Below are 24,090 nucleotides of genomic sequence, written 5' to 3'. Positions count from 1 at the left end.
ACACAGGAGCTCAGCCCCTTCACTCAGCTCCTGCACCTACTGGCACATGGGGACACACTCCTTCCCAGTGCCAGCCCTCCCGGGGAAGGCACAGAATGGCCCCGGACTGTGGCCTGGCCATCACACACACGTTTGATTCCCAGCACTGCTCTTAGTGTTCTCACTTCAGGCTCCTGGCCGCAGGGGCCCCACAGATCCTGCACAGACCCCGCACAGACCCCATGACTGTCCTACACTCTGGCCCTCATCTGCCAGGATGCTGGGCTCTTCCCACTAGACTGAGAGCAGCTGGACAGTAGGGCCTGTTTCTTATTCAACTTGGGGCCCCTGGGCACCTTACACAGGGGCTAGACAGGCAAGATATTGAATAAAAATGGTAGATCCCTATCAATGATTATTCTGCTTCTTACATAACCCCGACCATGGGCTGCTCGTTACCTATTTCAGCAGCCATTTTCAGTGTCATTGACTTTGACTGTTAGAGGAGCCTGAATCTTAACACTGAATCTTAATCTCTCTAGCTCTCATATCAGGATTGGGTGTGTAAAGTCTTCTTGGGACTGGTGGGCAAGGTGGGGAGGGCCACTTGGGCATCAGCAAGGTGGCAAAATGCCAGGCCCTATTCTGGAGAGAGGACAATGATCTCCACTGTCACACAAGTGGGGGGACCATCTCTTCTTCCTTCCTTGCCTCCTTCCCTTCCTTCCTTTTGCTGAAGGACAGCACTGTCTGTCTGCCCTCTGATGAGATGAGCCTCCTCCAATTTTGTCCTGATAATAATAACAGCAGCAAATAGCTTGTAGCACATATTATTCTGTTGTTTAGTCGCTAAGTTTTGTCCAACACTTTCGCAACCCCATGGACTGTAGCCTGTCAGGCTCTTCTGTCCATGGGATTCTCCAGGCAAGAATACTGAAGTGGGTTGCCATTTCCTTGTCCAGGGGAATCTTTCTGCCCCAGGGATTGAACCCGTATCTCTAGTATTAACAGGTGGATTCTTTACCACTGAGCCACCAGGGAAGCCCATTTATTGTACTCCTGTATATTGTATTGCACTAAACACCTGTTCTAAGGATGTCACATATTTCAACTGAGTATTCTGCACAGTGACCTCTGGAAGTAGGTATGATCATGATTCCATGGAAGAGGAAACAGAAAGACAGGCAACTGTCTCTGAGTGGCAGAGCCTAGGTTCCCAACCACCGCCCGCCCTGCCCCTCACCCAGGAAGGAGGCTTGACTCCTGATCTGGAGGAGGTAAGAGAGGAAGCATAGACAGGAAAGCAGTCAGCAAACACAAAGAAACAGGAGCGTGGCTGGTGTGTTCAATGGGAGGAAGACGGAGGGCAGGGAGCCGAGGGTGGCAAGGGTTCTGGCTGTACTCTGGGGAGGCAAGCCTCTGCAGGCTCTGAGCAGGGGAAAGCCCGCTCTATTAAAATATTTTCCAAGGATCTTCCAACTGCCATGGTGAGGTCCAGAGACAAGGGCGGAAGCACAGAGGCCTGTTGGGAGGCTGCTGTGGTAATCCAGCAAGAGATAATGGGGTCTGGACCAAGGAGGAGGCAGGGGAGTGGTGAGCAGGGCTCTGCTTCTGGGCAAATTCTAAAGATGGAGCCCCCAGGGTGTTCTGATAGGCTGGGCCTTGGGTGTGGGGAGACGAGGGTGCCTGAGCCTTAGGGAGGATGGGGTTGCCGTCACCTGCAGTGGGAAATGCTGGGGAGGAGAATGGGAGGAGGCTGGGGGCAGATCCAGAGTTCAGTTTCAGACAACGTCAAGTTGAAGACGCCATCTAGGCATCCAGGCAAGAGGGGCTGCTGAGCGGTGGCAGAAACCTGAATGAAGCCTCGTCCCTCCCTCATAGAGCAGATGTTCTTGAAGACCAGCCCCAGGCTACACTCTCCGGGGGCTTCTGTCTGGTGGCAGAGACAGGGACAGCAGAGATAACACCACACAATGTGGCCGAAACTGTGACAAGGGCAGCCAGAGGCTGATGGAGGTCTTCATAAACACCTCCACCAGCCCTGGCTCACAGACTTTACCCTCTGACAGGAGTTTGCTCATTCATTCAATGAATCCCTCCGCAAACATTTCTAGAGCACTGTGTGCTGAGTTCAATGCCAAGAACTGAAGATACAACAGCAGATAAGATTCAGAGTCACTACCAGCATCGTGATGGAGCTCACCGGGGGAGGAAGGCAGGTGCGCTAAGCCAGTGCAGGGACAATGTTTCATTCATTCGTCCTTCCCTGGGGCTGAGCACAGTAAATCTTCAGTCAATATTTGTAGAAGAAAGGAGGCAAAGAAACAACTGGGTGAAACTTTCTTTGTTGACCTCCTATTATTAGCCTGGGGACAGATGGCACTGGTCTCCCCAACACAGGACACACACCCTAGGAAGCTATGCCCCCAGACACTGTGGGGAGCACCGCGGTAGCACACACACCCCGCCCCCTCCACCCGCCATGGCTCAGACTGGAGAGTTATTCTGGAAGGAAAAAAAGGATTTAGCCAGGCAAGGCCAGAGCATTCCAGGATGAGGAAAACACACATGTTTAGGGAGGCTGGAAAGGGTGGCATGTGTTTAGGGGAAAGACAAAGAGGAACAGTATCAGGAGATGGGGCAGAAAGGACAGCAGGGTCTGGGTCGTGGGGTAGGGGAGTGGCTGCTGAAGGTTTGGGGCAGGCAGGGATGTCAGCAAGCCTGGTCAGACCTGAATTTACCCCCAACAGCAGCCACTGCAACTAGGAGTGCATGAGGAGCTGCGGGTGCACTTGGTACACACGTAGGAGTGTGCTCATCTCCACCTGTGCGCTTGTGTGTCAGTGCAGTTTCATCAGCGATCAACGCCTGGGTGGGTGAATCTCAGAAACGAGAATGTGTGGGTCTCGTGTCTCACACTCCCCAGTGGTCATAAGGTAAAGGGGATCTTGCCCTTGGAGGTGATGGACTTGGGGCCCCCTGTGTAACCTTAGGCAAGTTACCTAAACTTTCTGAGCTTCAGTTCTCCACTGGGGCCCATAGAGGATAGTGTCCCTGTCACAAAGCTGTGGCGAAGTTTAGGAGAGCTGAGAGGTGGGAACGTGCTCTACACATGCTTTAGCTTGCTGGGCTGAGGGGTGGCCTTGCTAGGCTTCCCTGGAGCTTCACAACCCCTGGTTCAGTCTTTTCAGTGGCTGTTCAAGTCTCTTCCTTGTTCCTGCTCCTCACATGACTGTCCACATGGAGAGCCTTGATGAATGATGGATGAGTGAATGAATGATGGATGGATTGTGGAGAAATGGATGAATGGATGGACAGATGGATGGATGGGTGGACAGATGGATGGATGGGTGGATGGATAGATGATGAATTACCTCTTATGCATAGTGCATTAGGGTCAAACCAGCAGTTGGAGTTGTGAGCTGGAGGGGCTCCTCCTGGAAAGTGGACAGCTCTGTTCAGGGGCTTCACTTGCCATGGGTCTGTGCCCAGGATGTGGGTGGGAACCAGCTGGCTTCCCTGACCATCTGTGTCCAAAATGACGTACTGAGCCAGCCTCCTCCCCTTCCCATCTATCCGGATCCTCTGGCTAAAGCCAGCCACATCCAGAGGCCCTGTGTGGTCCCCCAAGTGGGCCCTGAGAGTCCTGCCCCATGGATCTCAGAGCGGTTCAGGGCGTGGGCCAGCAGGACAACAGCATCAGAGATGGTTCCAAAGAGCAGGGACACCTGAGGGAGAGACGCTCTTTCAGCTCCATAACCCCCCGTCATAGCCTCCCAGATATTTCTGAGTCCTGGCCCTCCTGCCCTCAGCAGTTGTTTGAATCACCATCCCCTTTCCCCATCCACAACACAGTCCTCTCTTCAGTCCCACCATTACCTCAGTCCCCACTCAGAAGCCTCCGCATCTCCATGGTCACCACCATCATGCCGGCTGCCACCACCACCCTCGCCACTCACCTAATACTTCTAAAACAAACTCCCAATTCTGCACGGTTCTTCGTGGCCCTACTGCACCAAACCCCATTCCTCCCAAATTTGAAGAACTGGAACTACCACCTGTCCAGTTTCTCAAGCCTAGGCTTGATTCCCAATTCCTGTCTCTCTCTCTCTTCAGTTCATCATCAAATCTTTTTAGGTTTATATCAGAATTTGTTTCCAGTCTAACTGACTTTTCACCACTTCTACTCCTGCCCTCTGGGTCCAAACCCCCTTCACTGTTTACCTGAACCACATAGGAACCTCCTAAGGGCCTCCCAAGGGCCTCCCTGCTTCATCCAGCCCTCTTCAGACCACTCGCAACAAAGCAAGCAAACCATATTAAAAAAAAAAAAAAAACATAAATAATTTCTTACTTAAACCTTGCTGGTTGTCTCCCATTTCACTTATGATAACTTCAGATGCCTTACCCAGTTTACAAAGCCTCACACGATTGGGCCCCAAGCTCACCTCGGAGCCCTCTCCCCATCACTCATGACAGTCCCACCACTCCACGCTCCCACAACTGTTCCTCTGGCCACTGATGCTCACTCTGCCTCTGGGCCTTTGCACTTGCTGTTTGCCCTGCTTGGTTGCTTGCCATTCAGATCTTCACCTGACTGCCTCTTTATCATTCAAAACTCAGCTCAAGTGCGCCTCCTCCACGTGAACTTCTCTGCCGGTCCTGTCTCTCGTTGCCACTACTCCATCCCAGTTACTCTCTGTCACTCTATCCTGTTTTACTTTCTTGATGACACAGTCACTACTTGAAGTTGTTTATTAAGTTGCTTGGTTAGTGTCAGTCTCACCCTAACAGAATGGAAGCTTCTTGAAGGCCAAGGCTGTCTACCCATCCTCACAGCCTTGATGCCTGGCACAGAGCCACGTGAAAGGGACTCAACCCACATTTGTCAGATGAATGACTGGTTGAATGACCCTCCATCATCATCCACATTCCCATCACCACCTCCAGGCACTACTGGCTTCTTATCACCAGGAAGTAGCCATCCTGGGAGAGACTCAGGCAGCCGAGTCCTAGGAACCAAAACTGAGCCGGCAGCCACGTCCCCAACCACCCATACTCTTCAGATCCACAGCAGTGACTTCAGAAACCCTTCCCGCTCTCCCATACTTCCATCACTCTCTCTTTCTGACCTCCACAGTGTGTTAGAGAAATGTGGGGAAAGGAGAGGAAGAATGTGTGTGAGAGAAAGAGCAGATGGGCTGGAGATGGGAATCAGAGAAACCAAGTTGAAGACAGAAAAATGGAGGCAAGAGAGACACAAGAGAAGGAGAATCAACAAAGTGGCCAAGAGAGTGAGAGACACGAGAAAGAAATGAGATGGACAGACACACACACACACGCTCACACACACACACACACACACACTCATACACACACATGCACACACACGCTCACACACACACACGCTCACACACACACACGCTCACACACACACATATAAGAGATAGAAAGAGACAGACAGAGCAAGACATTTTGTCAGATAAGGGACAGGCCATGTGCCCACAGTGGAGAAGGAACCGGTTGGCCGGGTGGGTGAGGGACATTCGCGCCGGCCTGCACCCTTGCCCCTTGGATCCCTTGAGGGTCTGAGCCAACCAGCCTGCTGGCTCCAGATACACAGCTGCCTCTCCATCTGCCCCAGAAGCTTCAAAGGCCTTGTCTCTGAGGCTGGACTCCAAGCTGACGGTCAGCACTGCATCGCACGCCTCCTGCAGGGGCCCACCAGCGCCCAGGGCCCGATAGGAGCGGTCACAGGCGGGCAAGGTGAAGAGCAGCGTGTCGTAGGACAGGAAGACCAGCCTCCCCGTCTGTCAGGCCCTGGGCCCACGCCCTGCTCAGCAGGGCAGTCTGCTCAGAGCCGCCCAGGAGCGCTGAGTGCATGCACAGCACCACAGCTGGGGGAGAGGCCGGGGCTCACCCTCCAGGCCTTCCCCAAGCTTCTGTGGCCCTGGAGAGCAACGGCAACTCGCAGATCCAGCCGGCCCCCCTTGCTGCCCCTCCCTTCCTCCCACTGCCTCAGTCCGGTGCTTAGTTGCTCAGTCATGTCCGACTTAGCAACCTTATGGACTGTAGCCCGCCAGGCTCCTCTGTCCATGGGGATTCTCCAGGCAACAATACTGGAGTAGGTTGCTATGCCCTCCTCCAGGAGGATCTTCCCAACCCAGGAATCGAACCCAGGTCTCTTATACTGCAGGCGGATTCTTTACCGTTTAAGCCACCAGGAAAGCCTCAGTCTGGGGGAAGAGGGATTTTCCCTTTATCTGATGCCCCCGCAACAGTAACAGCTAAGACTGATAAATCCGGGTTTAATCTGGTGAAAAAAAATCCCCTCATCTGAGGATAAATTTATATTAACATGTACCTTCCAATCTTCCCACCGAGTAATTCTGATCAAATTTTCACCCTCCCTGTGCCACTGGCTCTGAAAATTGCTAATATTTATTGACATCTTGTAATGTGTTGTCCTAAAGTACTTTAACAAACATTTACTCGTTCAATTAACAACAAAACGAAGAAGTATGTTTAGGACTTCCCTGGTGGTCGAGTGCCGAAGATGCCGTGGTCCCAGTGCGACAGCCCAGGTCCTCATAGGCCACAGCTAAGACCCAGCACGGCCAAATAAACAAATAAAACTAAATATTAAAAAAAGAAGTATGTTCATCATTATCTCTACTCTCAGATGAGTAAACCAAGGCACAGAGAGGTTAAGGACTTTCCCCAGGATACACAGCTACCAGGGTGATAGAGCCAGTCCTGGAACTCAGGAAGGCTGGCTTCCAACTTATAATCTTTCTATATTTTAACATTTTCTAAAATTTTAGATAATTCATATATCATAAAATTCACCTTTTAAAAAGGGTATAACTCAGGAGTTTTATGCATAAGGTTATGAAACCACTGCCACTATTTAATTTTAGAACATTTTCATCACTCAGAAAGAAATCCTATACCCAATACCGGTTACTCCCTATTTCTCTTTTCTCCTAACCCCAGGCAACCACTAATCTACTTTCTCTCTCTATGAATATGCCTCTTCTGGACATTTCATGTAAATAGAATTGTACAATATGCAGCCTTTTATGTCTGGCCTCTTTCAGTTAGCATAATGTTTTCCAGGCTCACCCATATGATAGCCTGTATCAGTACTTCATTCATTTTTACTGTTGCACAATATTCCATTGTATAAACATTTTGTTTATCCATTTATCATTGGCTTGTAATCTCAACGGTGGATGAGGGCATCCTCAAGGTCTGAGAAAACATGAATACATTCCCCTTGGCCTGTGTAACAGAAACGAAGCCCATGATCATAAAGCAGGCAATTCCATCCCCAAGCATCCAGGACAGAAGAGAATCCTGCCCCAAATAAGGGCCCCATGTAGTTGCCCAAGTAAAGGTTTTTGCATCTTGGGTTCCTGACAAAGGTTGCAACCCCTGCCAAAAAAGGGCCACCACTTGTTTTAGCTGGGGCCAGGTTCCTACTGAAATTGCTTCTCCAGAAAAATCCAGGAATATGGAGCAATCAAGAAAGGCCAAGGGTCTCCATGGTGAGGAGGGATTCCTATCCAGGAATAGGGGGCCTTCGTAAAGAAGACGGAGCCAGGAACCCTGGACTCTGCTGACTCCTAGGTGGCCATGATATGTGGGCTATGGCCTCGAGCCACCCCTCTCTGCCCCCCAAATAGTGGGTAGGGCCCTGGGAGAAAGATCCACCAGGACTGAATGGAAACAAAACCGGGACTATCTTGGTCCCCTCCCCTCTGCCGTGCTTCTATTTCAGCTTCTCCTTTCTCTTGAGGCGCTTTTCTTCATTTGGCCACAAGGGGGAGCTAATCCACACAACAGATCAGATCAGATCGGTCGCTCAGTCATGTCCGACTCTTTGCGACCCCGTGAATCGCAGCACGCCAGGCCTCCCTGTCCATCACCAACTTCCGGAGTTCACTCAGACTCACGTCCATCGAGTCAGTGATGCCATCCAGCCATCTCATCCTCTGTCGTCCCTTCTCCTCCTGCCCCCAATCCCTCCCAGCATCAGAGTCTTTTCCAATGAGTCAACTCTTCGCATGAGGTGGCCAAAGTATTGGAGTTTCAGCTTTAGCATCATTCCTTCCAAAGAAATCCCAGGGCTGATCTCCTTCAGAATGGACTGGTTGGATCTCCTTGCAGTCCAAGGGACTCTCAAGAGTCTTCTCTAACACCACAGTTCAAAAGCATCAATTCTTCAGCGCTCAGCCTTCTTCACAGTCCAACTCTCACATCCATATATGGATAGCCTTGACTAGACGGACCTTTGTTGGCAAAGTAATGTCTCTGCTTTTCAATATGCTGTCTAGGTTGGTCATAACCTTCCTTCCAAGGAGTAAGCATCTTTTAATTTCATGGCTGCAGTCACCATCTGCAGTGATTTTGGAGCCCAGAAAAATAAAGTCTGACACTGTTTCCACTGTTTCCCCATCTATTTCCCATGAAGTCATGGGACCAGATGCCATGATCTTCGTTTTCTGAATGTTGAGCTTTAAGCCAACTTTTCCCTCTCCACTTTCACTTTCATCAAGAGGTTTTTGAGTTCCTCTTCCCTTTCTGCCATAAGGGTGGTGTCATCTGCATATCTGAGGTTATTGATATTTCTCCCGGCAATCTTGATTCCAGCTTGTGTTTCTTCCAGTCCAGCATTTCTCATGATGTACTCTGCATATAAGTTAAATAAACAGGGTGACAATATACAGCCTTGACGAACTCCTTTTCCTATTTGGAACCAGTCTGTTGTTCCATGTCCAGTTCTAACTGTTGCTTCCTGACCTGCATACAAATTTCTCAAGAGGCAGATCAGGTGGTCTGGTATTCCTATCTCTTGAAGAATTTTCCACAGTTTATTGTGATCCACACAGTCAAAGGCTTTGGCATAGTCAATAAAGCAGAAATAGATGTTTTTCTGGAACTCTCTTGCTTTTTCCATGATCCAGCGGATGTTGGCAATTTGATCTCTGGTTCCTCTGCCCTTTTTAAAACCAGCTTGAACATCAGGAAGTTCACGGTTCACATATTGCTGAAGCCTGGCTTGGAGAATTTTGAGCATTACTTTACTAGCATGTGAGATGAGTGCAATTGTGCAGTAGTTTGAGCATTCTTTGGCATTGTCTTTCTTTGGGATTGGAATGAAAACTGACCTTTTCCAGTCCTGTGGCCACTGCTGAGTTTTCCAAATTTGCTGGCATATTGAGTGCAGCACTTTCACAGCATCATCTTTTAGGATTTGGAATAGCTCAACTGGAATTCTATCACCTCCACTAGCTTTGTTCATAGTGATGCTTTCTAAGGCCCACTTGACTTCACATTCCAGGATGTCAGGAGGTCAGTGATCACACCATCGTGATTATCTGGGTCATGAAGATCTTTTTTGTACAGTTCTTCTGTGTATTCTTGCCATCTCTTCTTAATATCTTCTGCTTCTGTTAGGTCCATACCATTTCCGTCCTTTATCGAGCCCGTCTTTGCATGAAATGTTCTTTGGTATCTCTGATTTTCTTGAAGAGATCCCTAGTCTTTCCCATTCTGTTGTTTTCCTCTATTTCTTTGCATTGATCGCTGAAGAAGGCTTTCTTGTCTCTTCTTGCTATTCTTTGGAACTCTGCATTCAGATGTTTATATCTTTCCTTTTCTCCTTTGCTTAGGGGAGGTTAAAAAAATCAAAGTCCACGTTGATTACAGTCAAGCCCTTTACCTGCAATAGTCCATCTCATTTTCACAACCCCATGAAGTAAGGGCTTTCATTAAAGTCATGTCACTGACAAGGAAACTACAGCACAGAGAGGTTTAGTGACTTGCCTGAGGTCGCACAGCTGGTAGGAAATGGGTCCAGGAGAGGGATCTCGGTAATCTGATATCAGAGAATGTGCACCTAACTGCTCTGGCTTCTGGTTACCACCATGGCTGGAACTCAACCCCTACAACAGGGGTGGAACAAGAGTCTACTGAGGTTTCCCCCATCCACTTCCGCCATGCTCCAGCCACACAGAAGAGAACTTGCTCGTCCCCTTAACCCTGCTACCAGGCTACCTCCATTCCTCTGCTCTAGCCGACCTCTCTGTCAGTAGTTCCTCTGCCATCAACTTCCATTTCAGGCCCTCCCCTGGCGTCACCTCCTCTGGGAAGCCCTGCCCACACCCCTGCAGATCATTCCCCCCAGGCTCTGGGCTCCTCTGTTCCCGTATGCACATCTGTCTTCCGCCAGACTCAGCTCACCCTGCTGGTGCCCGGCCAGTTCCTCTCTGTGTCCCCAGAGCCCAGCGAGGATCATGCAAAGTAGTGCTCCATGACCATGTTGGAATGCAGTGGGTACAGAGCACTCGACCCTGTGAAATAGGTCTCAGTAGCCCATTTCCCCTCCTGTCAAACTGGGCTCAGTTGAGGGGCGGTGGGCACATGTGGGCCAGGCCTCCCCCTCCACTTGTCTCTAATTCACTACGGGCCTCACGAGCTCAGAGGCTGCCCACCCTGGCCCTCCTCACTGGCACTGGCCTCGCATTCCAAACAGACAGAACCCAGCGCTTGGTCTTTGTGGCTCTCAAACTGTTGCCAGCGCTGCAGTAAGAAGCGCATTTTAGCTTGGGGTGCTCTGAAAGCTGGGCATAGGAAAGGAGCGGCCCAGGAAACTGGAAGTTTCACAGAGTGACACTTTCCCCAGCTGTCTGCCCGCCGTTCTCACCTTCAGCACTTTTATCCTCCTCTAGTCAGTTCCGTTCTTGTCCCTCCCTTTCTATTTCAGTCGCTTCCTCTTTTTTTTGTAATGCTTGTCTTTTTTTTTTTTTTTAGATTTTAATTAATTTCTATTAGATTCACTTTGTACTATATTTTTTTAAATTCTTTTTAAATTTTTTTGTGATGCCACATGGCCTGTGGGACTAGGGATCAAACCCGCATCCCCTGCATTGGAAGCACTTAATCACTGGACCACCAGGGAAGTCTCCTGCAATGCTAGGCTTGATTCACTAAACTGGTTTCTTGACCAAATGGGCCATGACCCACAGTTTGGAAAAGCTCTAGTTCAGATGAACACTAAGCATCTTCTGTCTTCCAGAGGCTGCCACTCCCCTATACCCCACCCCACTGTGACTCTCCATGCCCAGCTACTTCCTTAAAGACAGGTCAAATGCCACCTCCTCCAAGAAGCCTCCTCAGATTCCCCCAGGGCCCAGCCGCATACTCCTGTTGCTCTCCAGGCCTCCACTCCCTGGGGTGACCGTGACCTCTATCATAATCTCCTGCTTATACACCTGTGTCTCCATCACTCAGTCATCCCCTAGAGAAGGCACTATTTATCCCGTTCATCAGGCAGCCCAGCTCCCAGCAGAGCAGGGACTTGATGAATGCAGGAAGTCTTCCATCAGTCAACAAATCCATGAAGGTTCTGACTCTAACTTCAAGAAACTAAGAATGGCTCTAACACCCTTCCTGGGGCTCAGGTCCTACTACACTATCTTTTTCTTCACTCTACCAGGAACCAAGAAAGCCCTTGGCCCCCACTCCTCAACTGACACATACACTGGAGCTCAAAATCCAGCTGTGCTGCTTGCCAGCTGTGTGACTTGGGTCTGCTACATACTTTTTCTGAGCTGCAAAGTGCAGACCGCAGCAGAACTATTAATAGCTCACAGGGCTGCTCTGGGGTAAAATGTGGGCCTGTTGTCAAGGGCTCAGCCTAGTGTCTGATACAAGAAAACTCCCCATCACCAGCCATGTGCAGTCTGGGCTAGGGTAGGAGGAAGGCACCCACATACACTTACTTTTTAGGCCATCCACACTGCAAAGCTGCTTCAGGACCTCCGTGGCCCCCTGCTCCCTGGGTCCCAGAGAGATCACCAGCCCCACGGGCAGCCCGTGTGTCCTGAGAGTCATGGCCACCTGCCGGGCAGTAGCCAGCTAGATGTCCTGGTGGGAGGACACGATGGCCACATGAGCCCAGGCAAAGTGTCTCATGACAGAGAGCAGCATGTGGGCAGCCAAAGGCAAGGCGGGCACCAGCCCACCTCCTCCCCCTGCATCCCCACACGCCCAGGAGAAGAGGGTCTTGCCGCAGCCTTGGGCCAGCAGAGCTGCAGCTGGGCAGTAACCAGGATTGACAGGGCCCACAAAAGCAGCCGTGGTGTTCTTGTGGGCCAGGAATGTGGCCAGGGCACTAGGGCTGTCACAACCCATGGGAAGAACCATGGAAGCCAGGCGTGAGCCCAGCATCAGTGAGGGGTCCTAGTTGGCTCGGTCCACAGCCAGCTGGGCAGCCACACTGGGGAGGGCCTGGGCAAAGATGGAGTCGCAGCCCCAGGGACACAGCACCCCCAGAGTGAAGGTCTCTGTCCCCTAGGCCAGATCAGGGAGGGAGCCAGCCCACAGGAGAGCACCCCAAAGTGGCACAGAGAGAAGTGGCAGGGAAGGGACTGTGCTCAGAAGGCTGAGAGTGGACCCCCACAGGCCCGGGTGGGGTTGGTGGGCCTTTACATGCAGCAGCATCTGAGACCAATCTTCAGGATAAGGCCTTCCCACAGTCCTGGAAAAGAGGGGTAAAGTCAAGGCTTGCTTTCTAGCATTCTCTGCCAGTGTTTCCTGCATGGCTTTGAGGCAGACACCCCTCCTGCCCCCAGAACCTCATCCTCTTCATTGGTAAAAATGAGGGATTCAGATCCTTGATGCCCAAAGACCCCCAGATCTGGGGACCTAAACCTCCTTCCCAGAACTGGCTCACAGTCTGCAATGCTCACACTCAGTCCTAGGCTGGAGTGTGGACTCCGGAGTCAGAGCCAGCCAGACCCACTCACTGTTTCCCATCCTTGTGGCTAGGCCAATCTCTGAAGTTCCTGAGCTTCATTTTTCTCTTCTGTAGAATTCGGATAATGAAACCTACCTTGTGGAGTTGTTGTGATGATTAAATGATGCAAGGTGAGGCATTTAGCACCGTCCCTGGTACTTATATGTTCAATAAATCTTACCTCTTTCAACCTATTATTATTTCTTCCTTCACTCGTCCTCCAAAGCGGGCCAAGTTCTCCCTCTGAACCTCCCCTGCCTCTTACCTCTCAAACCCAGCACCATCCATAGCACTTAACTCTGCAGGACTCCGAGGGCCCCACAGCACAAGCAGCGCCTGGGTCTGGGTAGCATCCCCATTGTGTGTTTGTGGCTCGAGGGGCTACAGTGGGGATGGTCATGGCAGTGAGTAGGTAGGTGAGTAGGCACTTATTAAATGGAATAGTTATCATTATCACCACCACTATCATCACCATCGTTGGATCTCTGAGGGGAGGCAAATGTACCATGGGGTAGAGGGAGTTGGGCAAGGGAGTGAAGGCCTGAGTTTCAGTCCTGCCCCTGCCCCATTCAAAACCTCAGCCTCGCCATCTGTAGAAGACAGTTGCCAGGTGGCCAGCTCTGAGCCCTTCTGGCTTGTGATGCTACATTTCTCCCATCTCAGAGGCTGGTGACTCGGGGACGGCTGCTCGTCTACCAGTCTCTGAGGGACCCTCTGTACACTCCCTCCTCTTCCGCTGTGATTCTCTAAGTGGTCTCTCTCTTAGCATCTTGCCCCAAGGGACGAACCCCTTGGAGCAGCTAGCTTGTCCTGGGCTCACAAACAGCGAATCATTTTCTGGTGGGAACATAGACATATGCTTCCAATACTGATGACAGGCACCTCTCCCTTCAATCCCTACCTCCCAAAGCACCTGTGATCCACTGCTTTGCCTGGTGCTTCTAGAGGCCCTGAGGAGAGATCACTTATCCTCCTTTTGGGCGGGGATGGGGGACTGACTCTGGGCAGGGCAGCGACTCGCTCAATGGCAAAGGCAAAGCACACCTCGGTCGTGTCCGACTCTCTGCGACCCCGTGGACTGCAGCCCACCAGGCTCCTCCGTCCGTGGGGTTCTCCAGGCAAGAGTACTGGAGTGGGGTGCCATTTCCTTCTCCAGGAGATCTTCCCAACCCAGGGATCGAACCTGGGTCTCCCGCATTGCAGGCAGACGCTTTACCGTCTGAGCCACCAGGGAAGCTCAAGCGACTTGCCCAAATTCTCATCAAAAGTTAAGACTGAGTTGAGACTGGAGCCAGGCTCCCAACTCCTAGTCAAAGACAAAAATCATCTCTTTTATTGAACACTTAGAACATCAGAGCTGAAGAATCCTAGAGATCTAAGCGTCTGAAGCAACTCCTCTATGCACAGACAGGGAACCGGGTACAGAAGGGGTGTGGACTTCTCCATCCCACAAAGCAGCTGCAGGCTCCCCTGGCCGTTCAGCCCTGTTGATCCTGCTCAGTGTCATGGAAACCCTGCAGCCAGTGGCCTGTAGGGGGTCACAGAAGGCTTAGGTCCTTAGCGAGGCCAGCCTCTGGCCAAGGCAGAAGCTGACTTTAGCCCCAGCTCCACCTCTGACTCATGAGATAGAATTCACATCCTTTTCTGTACCATCTGTACAGGGAGGGCTTAGTTAGATATTTAGGTCTCCAAAGATCCTTCATCTCCAATGTTTTAGTTGTCAGTAGAAACCAGGAAACAGGTGACTTTCATCTCTGAAGGTGGCCGCATCCCCTCTCCAGCCCTTCCCCAGGAATGTGTGAGCTGCCAGTGCTCCCACCTCTAACACAATAGGTTCATGCACCACCCTCCTAGGGGAGACCATTTGTAGTTTTAGTCTCAAGGAAGTGGACACCAAGGATTAGCCACAGTGTGGCTCATAGAGCCAAGTGTATGAAGCTAGTAAACTCCATACTACCATAACCTAAAAAGATGAAGCTACCTTTAGCTACATTAACAGACAAGTGACCAACATATTCCAGGGAAGAGGGGTGGGTGATTCCTGTCAAAGCTGGGGTTTCTTAGACCCCAGTATCCAAAGGTCACCCTCCTGCCTCCCAACCTGGTCTTTCTTGCCTTCATTCAGGGAAACTTCCCCAAAGACCCACCTGCCATGCTGTGCTGTTGGGCATGACTCACTGTCTCTTTGCAGATCCTGAGGCTCTTGAATGAGATCCTCAGATGTCAAGCTCTCCAAGCAGACTCTGTCCTAGGACACCACCCCACCCCCACCCTCACCCTGAATCCCCTCCATTCCCACCTTGGCCTACACAGTCACACAGTCACCACTCTTGCTTCCTGTCATCTTTCCAAGACTTCTGCCAGTGGAGAGGGCCTCATATATGGTTCATTCCCTCCTGTTCCCCTCAGGGGCTTGAAGAAGTCACTTGGAAAATTCGATTTGTTCAGACCCTAGGGCTCTGGGGAGCCAAGCACAGAAAGGAAGGAGGGAATGCAGGAGAGAGGACCTGAGGGAGGGAGGTACGGAAGGAAGCAAGGAGGTAGGGAGGATGTCTTCAGCACTCCGGACAGCTCCACACCTGGCCAGGACTCCCAGGAGGGAAAAAGGATGGGCGAGCCCTACAGAAACTGGTCTTATTGAGCATCCACCACGTGCCAAGCCCTGTACTGGGCACTGTTTGCACAACGAACTGAGACAGGTATTATCATTATTATTCCTACTTTATATATAAGGAAAGGACAGCCTGGAGAGTTAATTTGACCAAGGCCACAGAGCTAGTAAGTGGTAGGGCTGCCTATGGGTCCAGGTTTCTGCTCATCATACCACATGGATTCTTTGGGAATTATAATAGAGGTTGTTCTATCTTCTGTTTTAATGTGGACCTTATGTGGAGATTCTTTACCAACTGAGCTATCAGAGAAGTCCTTGAGAATCTCCACATAAGGTCCACATTAAAAGAGAAGACAGAAAAACCTCTATTATAATTTGGGGCTTCCCTCATAACTCAGTTAGTAAAGGATCCACCTGCAAAGCAGGAGACCAGGGTTCGATTCCTGGGTCAGGAAGATCCCCTGGAGAAGGGATAGGCTACCCACTCCAGTATTCTTGGGCTTCCCTTGTGGCTCAGCTGGTAGAGAATCTGCCTGCAATATGGGAGACATGGGTTTAATCTCTGGGTTGGGAAGATCCCCTGGAGAAGGGAAAGGCTACCCACTCCAGTATTCTGGCCTGGAGAATTCCATGGACTGCATAGTCCATGGAGTCGCAAACAGTCGGACACAACTGAACAACTTTTACTTTCACTTATGTGGAGATAGACACCAGAATCCAATGGACTTTTAGCCCTTCCTTTGCCACCTGCTTTCTCCTACCAAGGCAAAGTTGACCTTTATTAAGTACACCAAGTATCTACCTTGTGCTAGGGATTGAACATACCCCATACAACCTCTCTGGGCTGTATATGGTGGGATGCTCAGTGATGTTGATTTCCCTAGCACTCATCCATTCTTTTTTCCTCTCAGGAGTGTCCCAGAAATCATTGTTTCTGATGGTTAAGTGCTGCCATCTACCTGGCCTCCTGTTATCCACACCACCATCCCCCCCACCCCATGGCCATCTCTGGCCTACAAAGGACAACCAACATAGAGGTCTTCAAGGATGGGGAGTCCTGTGAATGCGTTCCTTAATTCTTGAGTAAAAAGAGTGTCCTCAATGGAGAAAAAAATGGCAATCCACTCCAGTATTCTTGCCTGGGAAGTCCCATGGACAGAGGAGCTGGCCAGCTACAGTCCATGGGGTCGCAAAAGAGTCAGACACAACTTAGCGAGTAAACAGCAACAACAATGCTGAAATGTTTAGGAGTGAAGTGTACTGATGATGAAAATTTCTTTGAAATGTATTAGAAAATTAAATGGACTAGTAGAAAGATGGATGATTAGTGATAAAGACTAGTAAAGAATAGAACAGTAAAATGATCATAGATAGAATCTAGGTGATAAGCATATAGATGTCAGCTGAAAAATTTTTTCAAGTTGATATCTGAAAACTTTAAAAGTAAAATCTTGGGAGGAAACAAGAAAGAGAAGCAAGCTGGATATTGCCTAGACAAAATATGATTAACCACTTTAACGTATACAATTAGATGACTTTAGTGCATTCAAAATGTTGTACAGCCACCACCTCTTTCCAGTTTCAAAACTTCATCACCAGTGGGATTTTGATAGAGTTACATTTATTCCTAAGTATTTTAATCTTTTTAATGCTATTGTAAGTGGAATTGTTTTCTCAATTATCCTTTTGGTTTGTTCATTGCTAGTATATAGAAATGCAACTATTTTTGTTTGTTGATTTTGTCTTGGAACTTTGCTGAATTCATTTATTAGCTCTAACTTTGTGTGTGGGGGGGTAATCTTTAGATTTTTCTAGATACGAGATCATATCATCTCTGAATAGAGATAATTTTACATCTTCCTTTCTAATTTGAATGTCTTATTTCTTTTTCTTGCCTACTCACTCTGGCTAGACCCACTAAGATATTATTGACTAGAAGTGGCAAAATGGGTATTGTTCCTAATTCTAGGGGGAAAGCTTTCAGTCTTTCACCACTGAATATGTTTGCTGTTAGTTATGGGTTTTTTATATATGGCCTTTATCATAGTAAGCTTCCTTCTATTTCTAGCGTTAAGTGTTTTTATCGTGAAAGGGTGTGGGATTTTGTCAAATTCTTTTACTGCATCAACTGAGGTGATTTTGGTTTTATTTTTTTTCCCTTAATTCTGTGGTGATATATCATGATGATTAATTTTTGTCTGTTGACCCACTCTTTAATACCAGGAATAAATCCCACTTGGTCATAGTATATAACACTTTTAAAGGGTTTGCTTTTAAATCAAGCCTTGGTTTGCTCATATTTTGTTCAGAGTTATGATGTCAATATTCATAAAGGTATTTGTAATTTTATTTTAGTGTCTTTGCCTGACTTTGGTATCAGTGTAAAAGTTTTCAAAATATATTTGGGATGCAAATTCCTTTTCAGATCTATGAATTGCTCCCATTTTGTGGATTGTTTTCTCACTGTCTTCACAGTGTCCTTTGAAGCACAAAGTGGTTTTTAGTATTTTTTTTTTGGCCAAGCTGCCTGGCATGTGGGATCTTAGTTCCCCGACCAGGGACAGAACCCAGGCCACACCAGTGAAAGCACAAGTCCTAGCCGCTGGCCCACCAGGAAACTCCCCCGAAGTTTTGATTTTGATGGAATCAGTTTTTTTCTGTTATCACTTGTGTTTTTGGTGTCACAGCTGAGTAACCATCACCTAATCCAAGACCACAAACAATATGCTTATGTTTTAAGTTTGATACCTTTAGCTATTGCATTTAGTTCTATGGTTCATTTTGAATTAATTTTTTATATGATTAAAGGTAAAGGTCCAACTTCTTTCTAAAAAAAAAAAAAAAAGAGTGAGAGAGAGAGTCCTCTGGCTTCTCCCAGGGGTATGGGCAGGTTGCATATAATAGATCTACTTCAGTGTGCCCACTTCCCTGAGGCCTCATACTCTCCTACACAGTACTCCAAGGAAGTTCTGGACTCCTTCAGTGAGGCCATCATTGTTTCCAGGCTTCAGTTAGTCAAATGATTAAAACCACTCCTGGGTGATTAAGTCAAATTATTAAATTCCATACCCTAGACTAGGGCACCCATGTCAGTGAATGTGGCCCAGTCGAATCCTAATTCTTCCCCTTGGTCTAACGCCTTTGGAATCCACTCCCGCAGGCTCTGGCTGATACAGACGGACAGAATCTTAGGAGTATTTCACTATCTAGATGATCTTCTCATAGTTCAGGTTTTGCACTTCACCTCCAGGCTACACTGGGACTGAGCACTGGTCATGGGCTTGTAGGCAATGAAGCTGATGAGAGTGTTCTGCAGAGCATAGCTATTAACTTACAGAGTTACTGCTCCCAGGGTGACCACTGAAAGGCTTTCATGGAGAGGAGGGGCTGCCTCTGCTGGTGAAGGAGGTTTAGGGGAGTCAGCAGATCAAAATTCTCAGCCCCACCCATGTCTCCCCAAGTCTCCACCTTCTGTCTTGGAGTCCCAGTCTTTCCCTATTAGTGTCTCTCCTTCAGTATAAGAGATTTGGGGCAGAGATTCAGCAACCTTGCAACTTTTGTCATCAGACCCCAAGTGTGGTCTCAGTTAGACCTTCTTAGCACTCACAGGACATGAGGGGCTCCTTCAAGTTCTCATGGACAGCTTCTGTTGTTCACACACATTTTCAATTTTATGATCATAATTTTTAATTTATTGCATATATATATGTGTGTGTATATATACACATACATTCTCTCTCTCTCTCTCTCTCTCTCTCTCGCAGGCTATAGGAAGAAGCCAAGTGCCTCCGCTGTCTTTATAACCAGTACTGTTGCCACCGAGCAAAGCACCACAGCCATTTGCTATGCCGAAGTATGGCCTTCCAACCTGCACTGAGTCCCCTGCTACTACCCGTTGATCAACTGAGTAACTGTGCTAACTGTGCTACTACTAGATGCCATGAATTACTTGCATCCTGGTTCCCCCAGCAGGAGATTATCCCCATGTTGCTCAAATACAGTGAAAGTGAAGTCTCTCAGTCGTGTCTGACTCTTTGCGATCCCCACAGACTGTAGCCTACCAGGCTCCTCAGTCCATGGAAATTTTCCAGGCAAGAGTACTGGAGTGGGTTGCCATTTCCTTCTCCAGGGGATCTTCCCAACCCAGGGATCAAACCCAGGTCTCGCACCTTGCAGGCAGATGCTTTACTGTCTGAACCACCAGGGAAGCCCTGCTCAAATACAGGACCAACCCAATTCCAGAATCCTATTTGGAGGATCAGGTTCCTAAGGCCACTCCTGGCACCAGACAGAGTCCCAGCAAGAAACTGAGGGCAGACTCAAATTACGATAACTCTGAGGGGGTTGGGAGCATTGGGGGAGTTGTTTACAAAGGCCTGTCCTAAAGGTGGGAGCAGAGGTATCTAAAGAATATTGCAGAAACTTGAGAGCAATGGTAGCAGAACTATTGTCTCCCCAGGCCCAAAGAGATGAGGAAAAGAGTATTCTGGAGCCCAGAAGGCAGCTGACTGTCTTGAAAGCTGAAAGGACACATCCAGACTATGGTGTCCCTACAGGGAGGAATCCAGGGAAGTGGAAACCCCATCCCACATGTCTTACTCTCTGACTGCCGCTAGGGCTTCTCATGGGCCAAACCCAACCAGAGTCCAGACTCCCTCCAGGGATGCTAGATGTTTCTCTGCCCCCTGGAGAAACAGAAGCTCTTAGTGAAGAAGGAGACTTAAGTTGCTTCTGTGCCACCTCTCAGACAGGACAGGAACTCCACGTACCTCCAACCACGTTTGCACACCTCCACTCATTATTGGCCACTCACTGCTCCTTGGGCCACTGCCCTGCTGTGAGCCACTCAGCTGCTAAATCTCCTGTCCTGTTGCACTGAGAAACCCATGTCCCTCTGACCTCCACTTCCCTGTTCTACACTCTCTGCCAACAGGGCGAGCCTGCCCCCTCCGGTGGTCATCAAATCCAGGCAGTCAAGTTGTTCAGTAGATAAGTTCTGTCTGACTCTTTGTGACCCCTTGGACTGCAGCATGCCAGGCTTCCTTGTCCTTCACTATCTCCTGGAGACAGTCAAACACAAAATACTGGTAAACATCATCCACAGAGCCTTTGCAACAACTCGAGATAGTCATAATAGCAAGCACGTTACGCTCAGGACCATTATAGGTGTCTGGCATATAATGATTCATTGCATCATCATGTTCCTATGAAATAGGACAGGCCTTCCCTGTCTTGTTCATTTCTGGGTCCTTAAGACTCTCCCCGGCACTTATTAGATATGCAATAAGTATGTGTTGTATCACTATCTCCATTTTGCTGCTGCAGGTCACAAAGCTCAAAGAGGCAGAGCTGGGACTTAGAACCAGGTGATGAAGCTCCAGACCCTATGCCCTCAACCCCAGAATGTGCAGCTTTTTTTTTTTTGTAATATAATGTCAAGGATTTCCTCATCTTTATTTTCCCCAAGAAAGCGTCTCCAAAGCCTTTCACATTTCTCCCATAGGCAATGACACGAAATGACATAAAGGGCACTTAGGTGGCACTGTGGTATATTCTCACTTCATTTAAGCCTCTTTATAACTTCACAGTGTAAAGCTTGAAGGGGCAGATGCCTCTTCAGTCTGATTCATTGCTGCAGCCCCAAAGCCAAGACTGGCACAGAGCATATGCACGTTGAATATCAGTTGGGTGAGTTAACTTCACAGAGAAGGAATTGAGGTTCATAAAGCTTAATATACCTGCTGAGGGTGATGCTTCCAGACATTGGTGAAACTGAGATGGTTGGAGGTGGGTGCATGGGTGGATGGGTAGAAGATGGGTGGATGGGTAGAAGATGGGTGGATGGATGAATGGAAAAAAATGCCATTTTGGAAAAGATGTTAATTTAACAGTGTAGACTTGGACTGGTCTTCCAGTCTTTATCCAGCAGAGGGCACCAAGGCTCCAATAATTGGCTTAGACAATACTTTGGCCACCTGATGGGAAGAACTGACTCATTGGAAAAGACCCTGATGCTGGGAAAGATTGAAGGCAGGAGAAGGGGACGACAGAAGATAAGGTGGATGGATGGCATCACCAACTCAATGGACATGAGTGTGAGCAAGCTCCAGGAGTTGCTGATAGACAGGGAAGCCTGGCGTGCTGCAGTCCATGGAGTCGCAAAGAGTCGGACACGCCTGAGCAACTGAACTGAACTGAGTGGAAAGCTTCCTGGCAATAAAAAGCCTCTTGTGGGGTCGGGGTGGGGGTGAACTGTAGCCAGCCCTGGTCGTGGTCTGTACATCTTGGCAGCTCTGGCAGGTGAAAGAATAGAAGACCAGGTCAGAGACCATGGGGTTCGGGGTGAGGCTCTAAGCGCACAGGCTTAGAGACAAACCCTCACACCTGCATCCAGTAATAATGGGCCTTGGGGAGAACACTTCACACACAAGAGCCCAGTTGCCTTTTGTGAACTTGGGAAATAAGTATACCTTTTAGATTTGTCATGAGGATTAAATGAGGTATAGCAGAGAGTGCTCAGTATGCTGGACACCCTCAACACTTACAAAGAATGTGTTCATTGCCCAGAATAGTTGTTTCACTTACTCATGGCCACCCAGCAAGTATGAAATGGGAAAAAAACATGATCTTTAAGGACCTTGGGCTTCCCTGGTGGCTCAGAGAGTAAAGAATGTGCCTGCAGTGCAGGAGACCCAGATTCAATCCTGGGTCAGGAAGACCCCCTGGAGGAGGACATGGCAACCCACTCCAGTATTCTTGGCCTGAGAATCCCATGGACAGAGGAGCCTGGCCGGCTACTGTCCATGGGGTCACAAAGAGTCTGATATGACTGAGCAACTAACACCAAGGACCCTGATGTGACTAGAGAAATTTCTGTTAGGATCAATGTGGTTCTGGGGGATGGAGACAGTTCCAGTTGAGAGTGGAAGTCTTGAGGGTGGAAGCTGCTCTGAGGCCGAGGAAGATTCTTAGAGACAAGGGCTGAGTTAAGTGAACTGATACTGCCACCTGGGGTGGCATACCAAATAACCACTTACCAGCCTGCCCAGGAACTCCTGGTGCACCTCTGTAATGCAGGAAATTGACATTTTAACGTGGAACTTGACTCGCATCTCCTCAGGCTGCTGGGTGTAAATGTGCCATCTGTTTCAGAAGGCTGACTTTTTCCCTAGGCATTTATTTTATGTGTTGTTGTCATTTGTGATCCTTGCCAGGGATTTATCACAGGGACCAGGCCTGGCTTGAATTACCCTGGAATGAGCTTGTCGGCTGGCGGCAACCTGCAGAAAGCCAAGACCTTAAAAAAATGAACAGAAAACCAATGTCGTGTTTCGCTGGAGCAAGTGGAGAGTTCTGCATGGAGCACAAAAGAGTGAGAGGTCTTTGATCATGAACTGGTCCCCTGACCCTGATCCTGAGGAGGAAGGTCTAAAGCAGTGCTCCTGTTTTAGAAAGTGACTTGTAAAGGGTGCGGCTTCCTTGAGACTGGACGAGGACCCCAAGGAGAAGAGGGGGTGATTTATTTGCCTTTTTCCTTCCGGTAAGGCAGTATCTAGAACCTGCCAAGATGCTGCAGGCCAGTGTAGACTTGAGTGGGGCCATACTGAGAGAGTCAGTTCCTAGGTAGGTTGATAAGAAGTCTGGAGTCCCAAGAAGGAAACAGGGGTCTGGAATTCTTAAGGAAGAGGAAAAGACAAACCTTTGTTTCTACATTGCTTTGTCTTAGTCAATATAGCAATGTATCTTGCTTGAGGACATGTTTCTTCCTAAGACCCTTTTGACTAATCCTACCAGACCACCTGATCTGCCTCTTGAGAAATCTGTATGCAGGTCAGGAAGCAACAGTTAGAACTGGACATGGAACAACAGACTGGTTCCAAATAGGAAAAGGAGTTCGTCAAGGCTGTATATTGTCACCCTGCTTATTTAACTTATATGCAGAGTACATCATGAGAAACGCTGGACTGGAAGAAACACAAGCTGGAATCAAGATTGCCAGGAGAAATATCAATAACCTCAGATATGCAGATGACACCACCCTTATGGCAGAAAGGGAAGAGGAACTCAAAAGCCTCTTGATGAAAGTGAAAGTGGAGAGGGAAAAGTTGGCTTAAAGCTCAACATTCAGAAAACGAAGATCATGGCATCTGGTCCCATGACTTCATGGGAAATAGATGGGTAAACAGTGGAAACAGTGTCAGACTTTATTTTTCTGGGCTCCAAGATCACTACAGATAGTGACTGCAGCCATGAAATTAAAAGACGCTTACTCCTTGGAAGGAAGGTTATGACCAACCTAGATAGCATATTGAAAAGCAGAGACATTACTTTGCCAACAAAGGTTCATCTAGTCAAGGCTATGGTTTTTCCTATGGTCACGTATGGATGTGAGAGTTGGACTGTGAAGAAGGCTGAGCGCTGAAGAATTGATGCTTTTGAACTGTGGTGTTGGAGAAGACTCTTGAGAGTCCCTTGGACTGCAAGGAGATCCAACCAGTCCATTCTGAAGGAGATCAGCCCTGGGATTTCTTTGGAAGAAATGATGCTGAAGCTGAAACTCCAGTACTTTGGCCACCTCATGCGAAGAGTTGACTCATTGGAAAAGACTCTGATGCTGGGAGGGATTGGGGGCAGGAGGAGAAGGGGACAACAGAGGATGAGATGGCTGGATGGCATCACTGACTCAATGAACGTG

The 24,090-nt window shown here is 48.8% G+C and overlaps 1 protein-coding gene across 1 annotated transcript in view; it reads right to left on the bottom strand.

Annotated features, from left to right (window-relative positions):
- LOC113904883 (olfactory guanylyl cyclase GC-D-like) overlaps positions 1-12,522 on the bottom strand; it is a 42,688-nt gene extending 30,166 nt beyond the window's left edge. The window contains 6 exon segments of the mRNA XM_027561967.1: positions 3,354-3,614; positions 3,617-3,707; positions 4,407-4,427; positions 5,601-5,786; positions 5,788-5,876; positions 11,769-12,522. Of these exon segments, the coding sequence (XP_027417768.1) occupies positions 3,354-3,614; positions 3,617-3,707; positions 4,407-4,427; positions 5,601-5,786; positions 5,788-5,876; positions 11,769-12,489 (1,369 nt within the window). The 5' untranslated portion in view covers positions 12,490-12,522.
- Between the last annotated feature and the right edge of the window lie 11,568 nt (positions 12,523-24,090).

The sequence above is a fragment of the Bos indicus x Bos taurus genome, chromosome 15 (assembly GCF_003369695.1).
Source record: "Bos indicus x Bos taurus breed Angus x Brahman F1 hybrid chromosome 15, Bos_hybrid_MaternalHap_v2.0, whole genome shotgun sequence".
In the NCBI taxonomy this organism is placed as follows: domain Eukaryota; kingdom Metazoa; phylum Chordata; class Mammalia; order Artiodactyla; family Bovidae; genus Bos; species Bos indicus x Bos taurus.
This window is presented reverse-complemented; position numbering and strand designations above follow the sequence as displayed.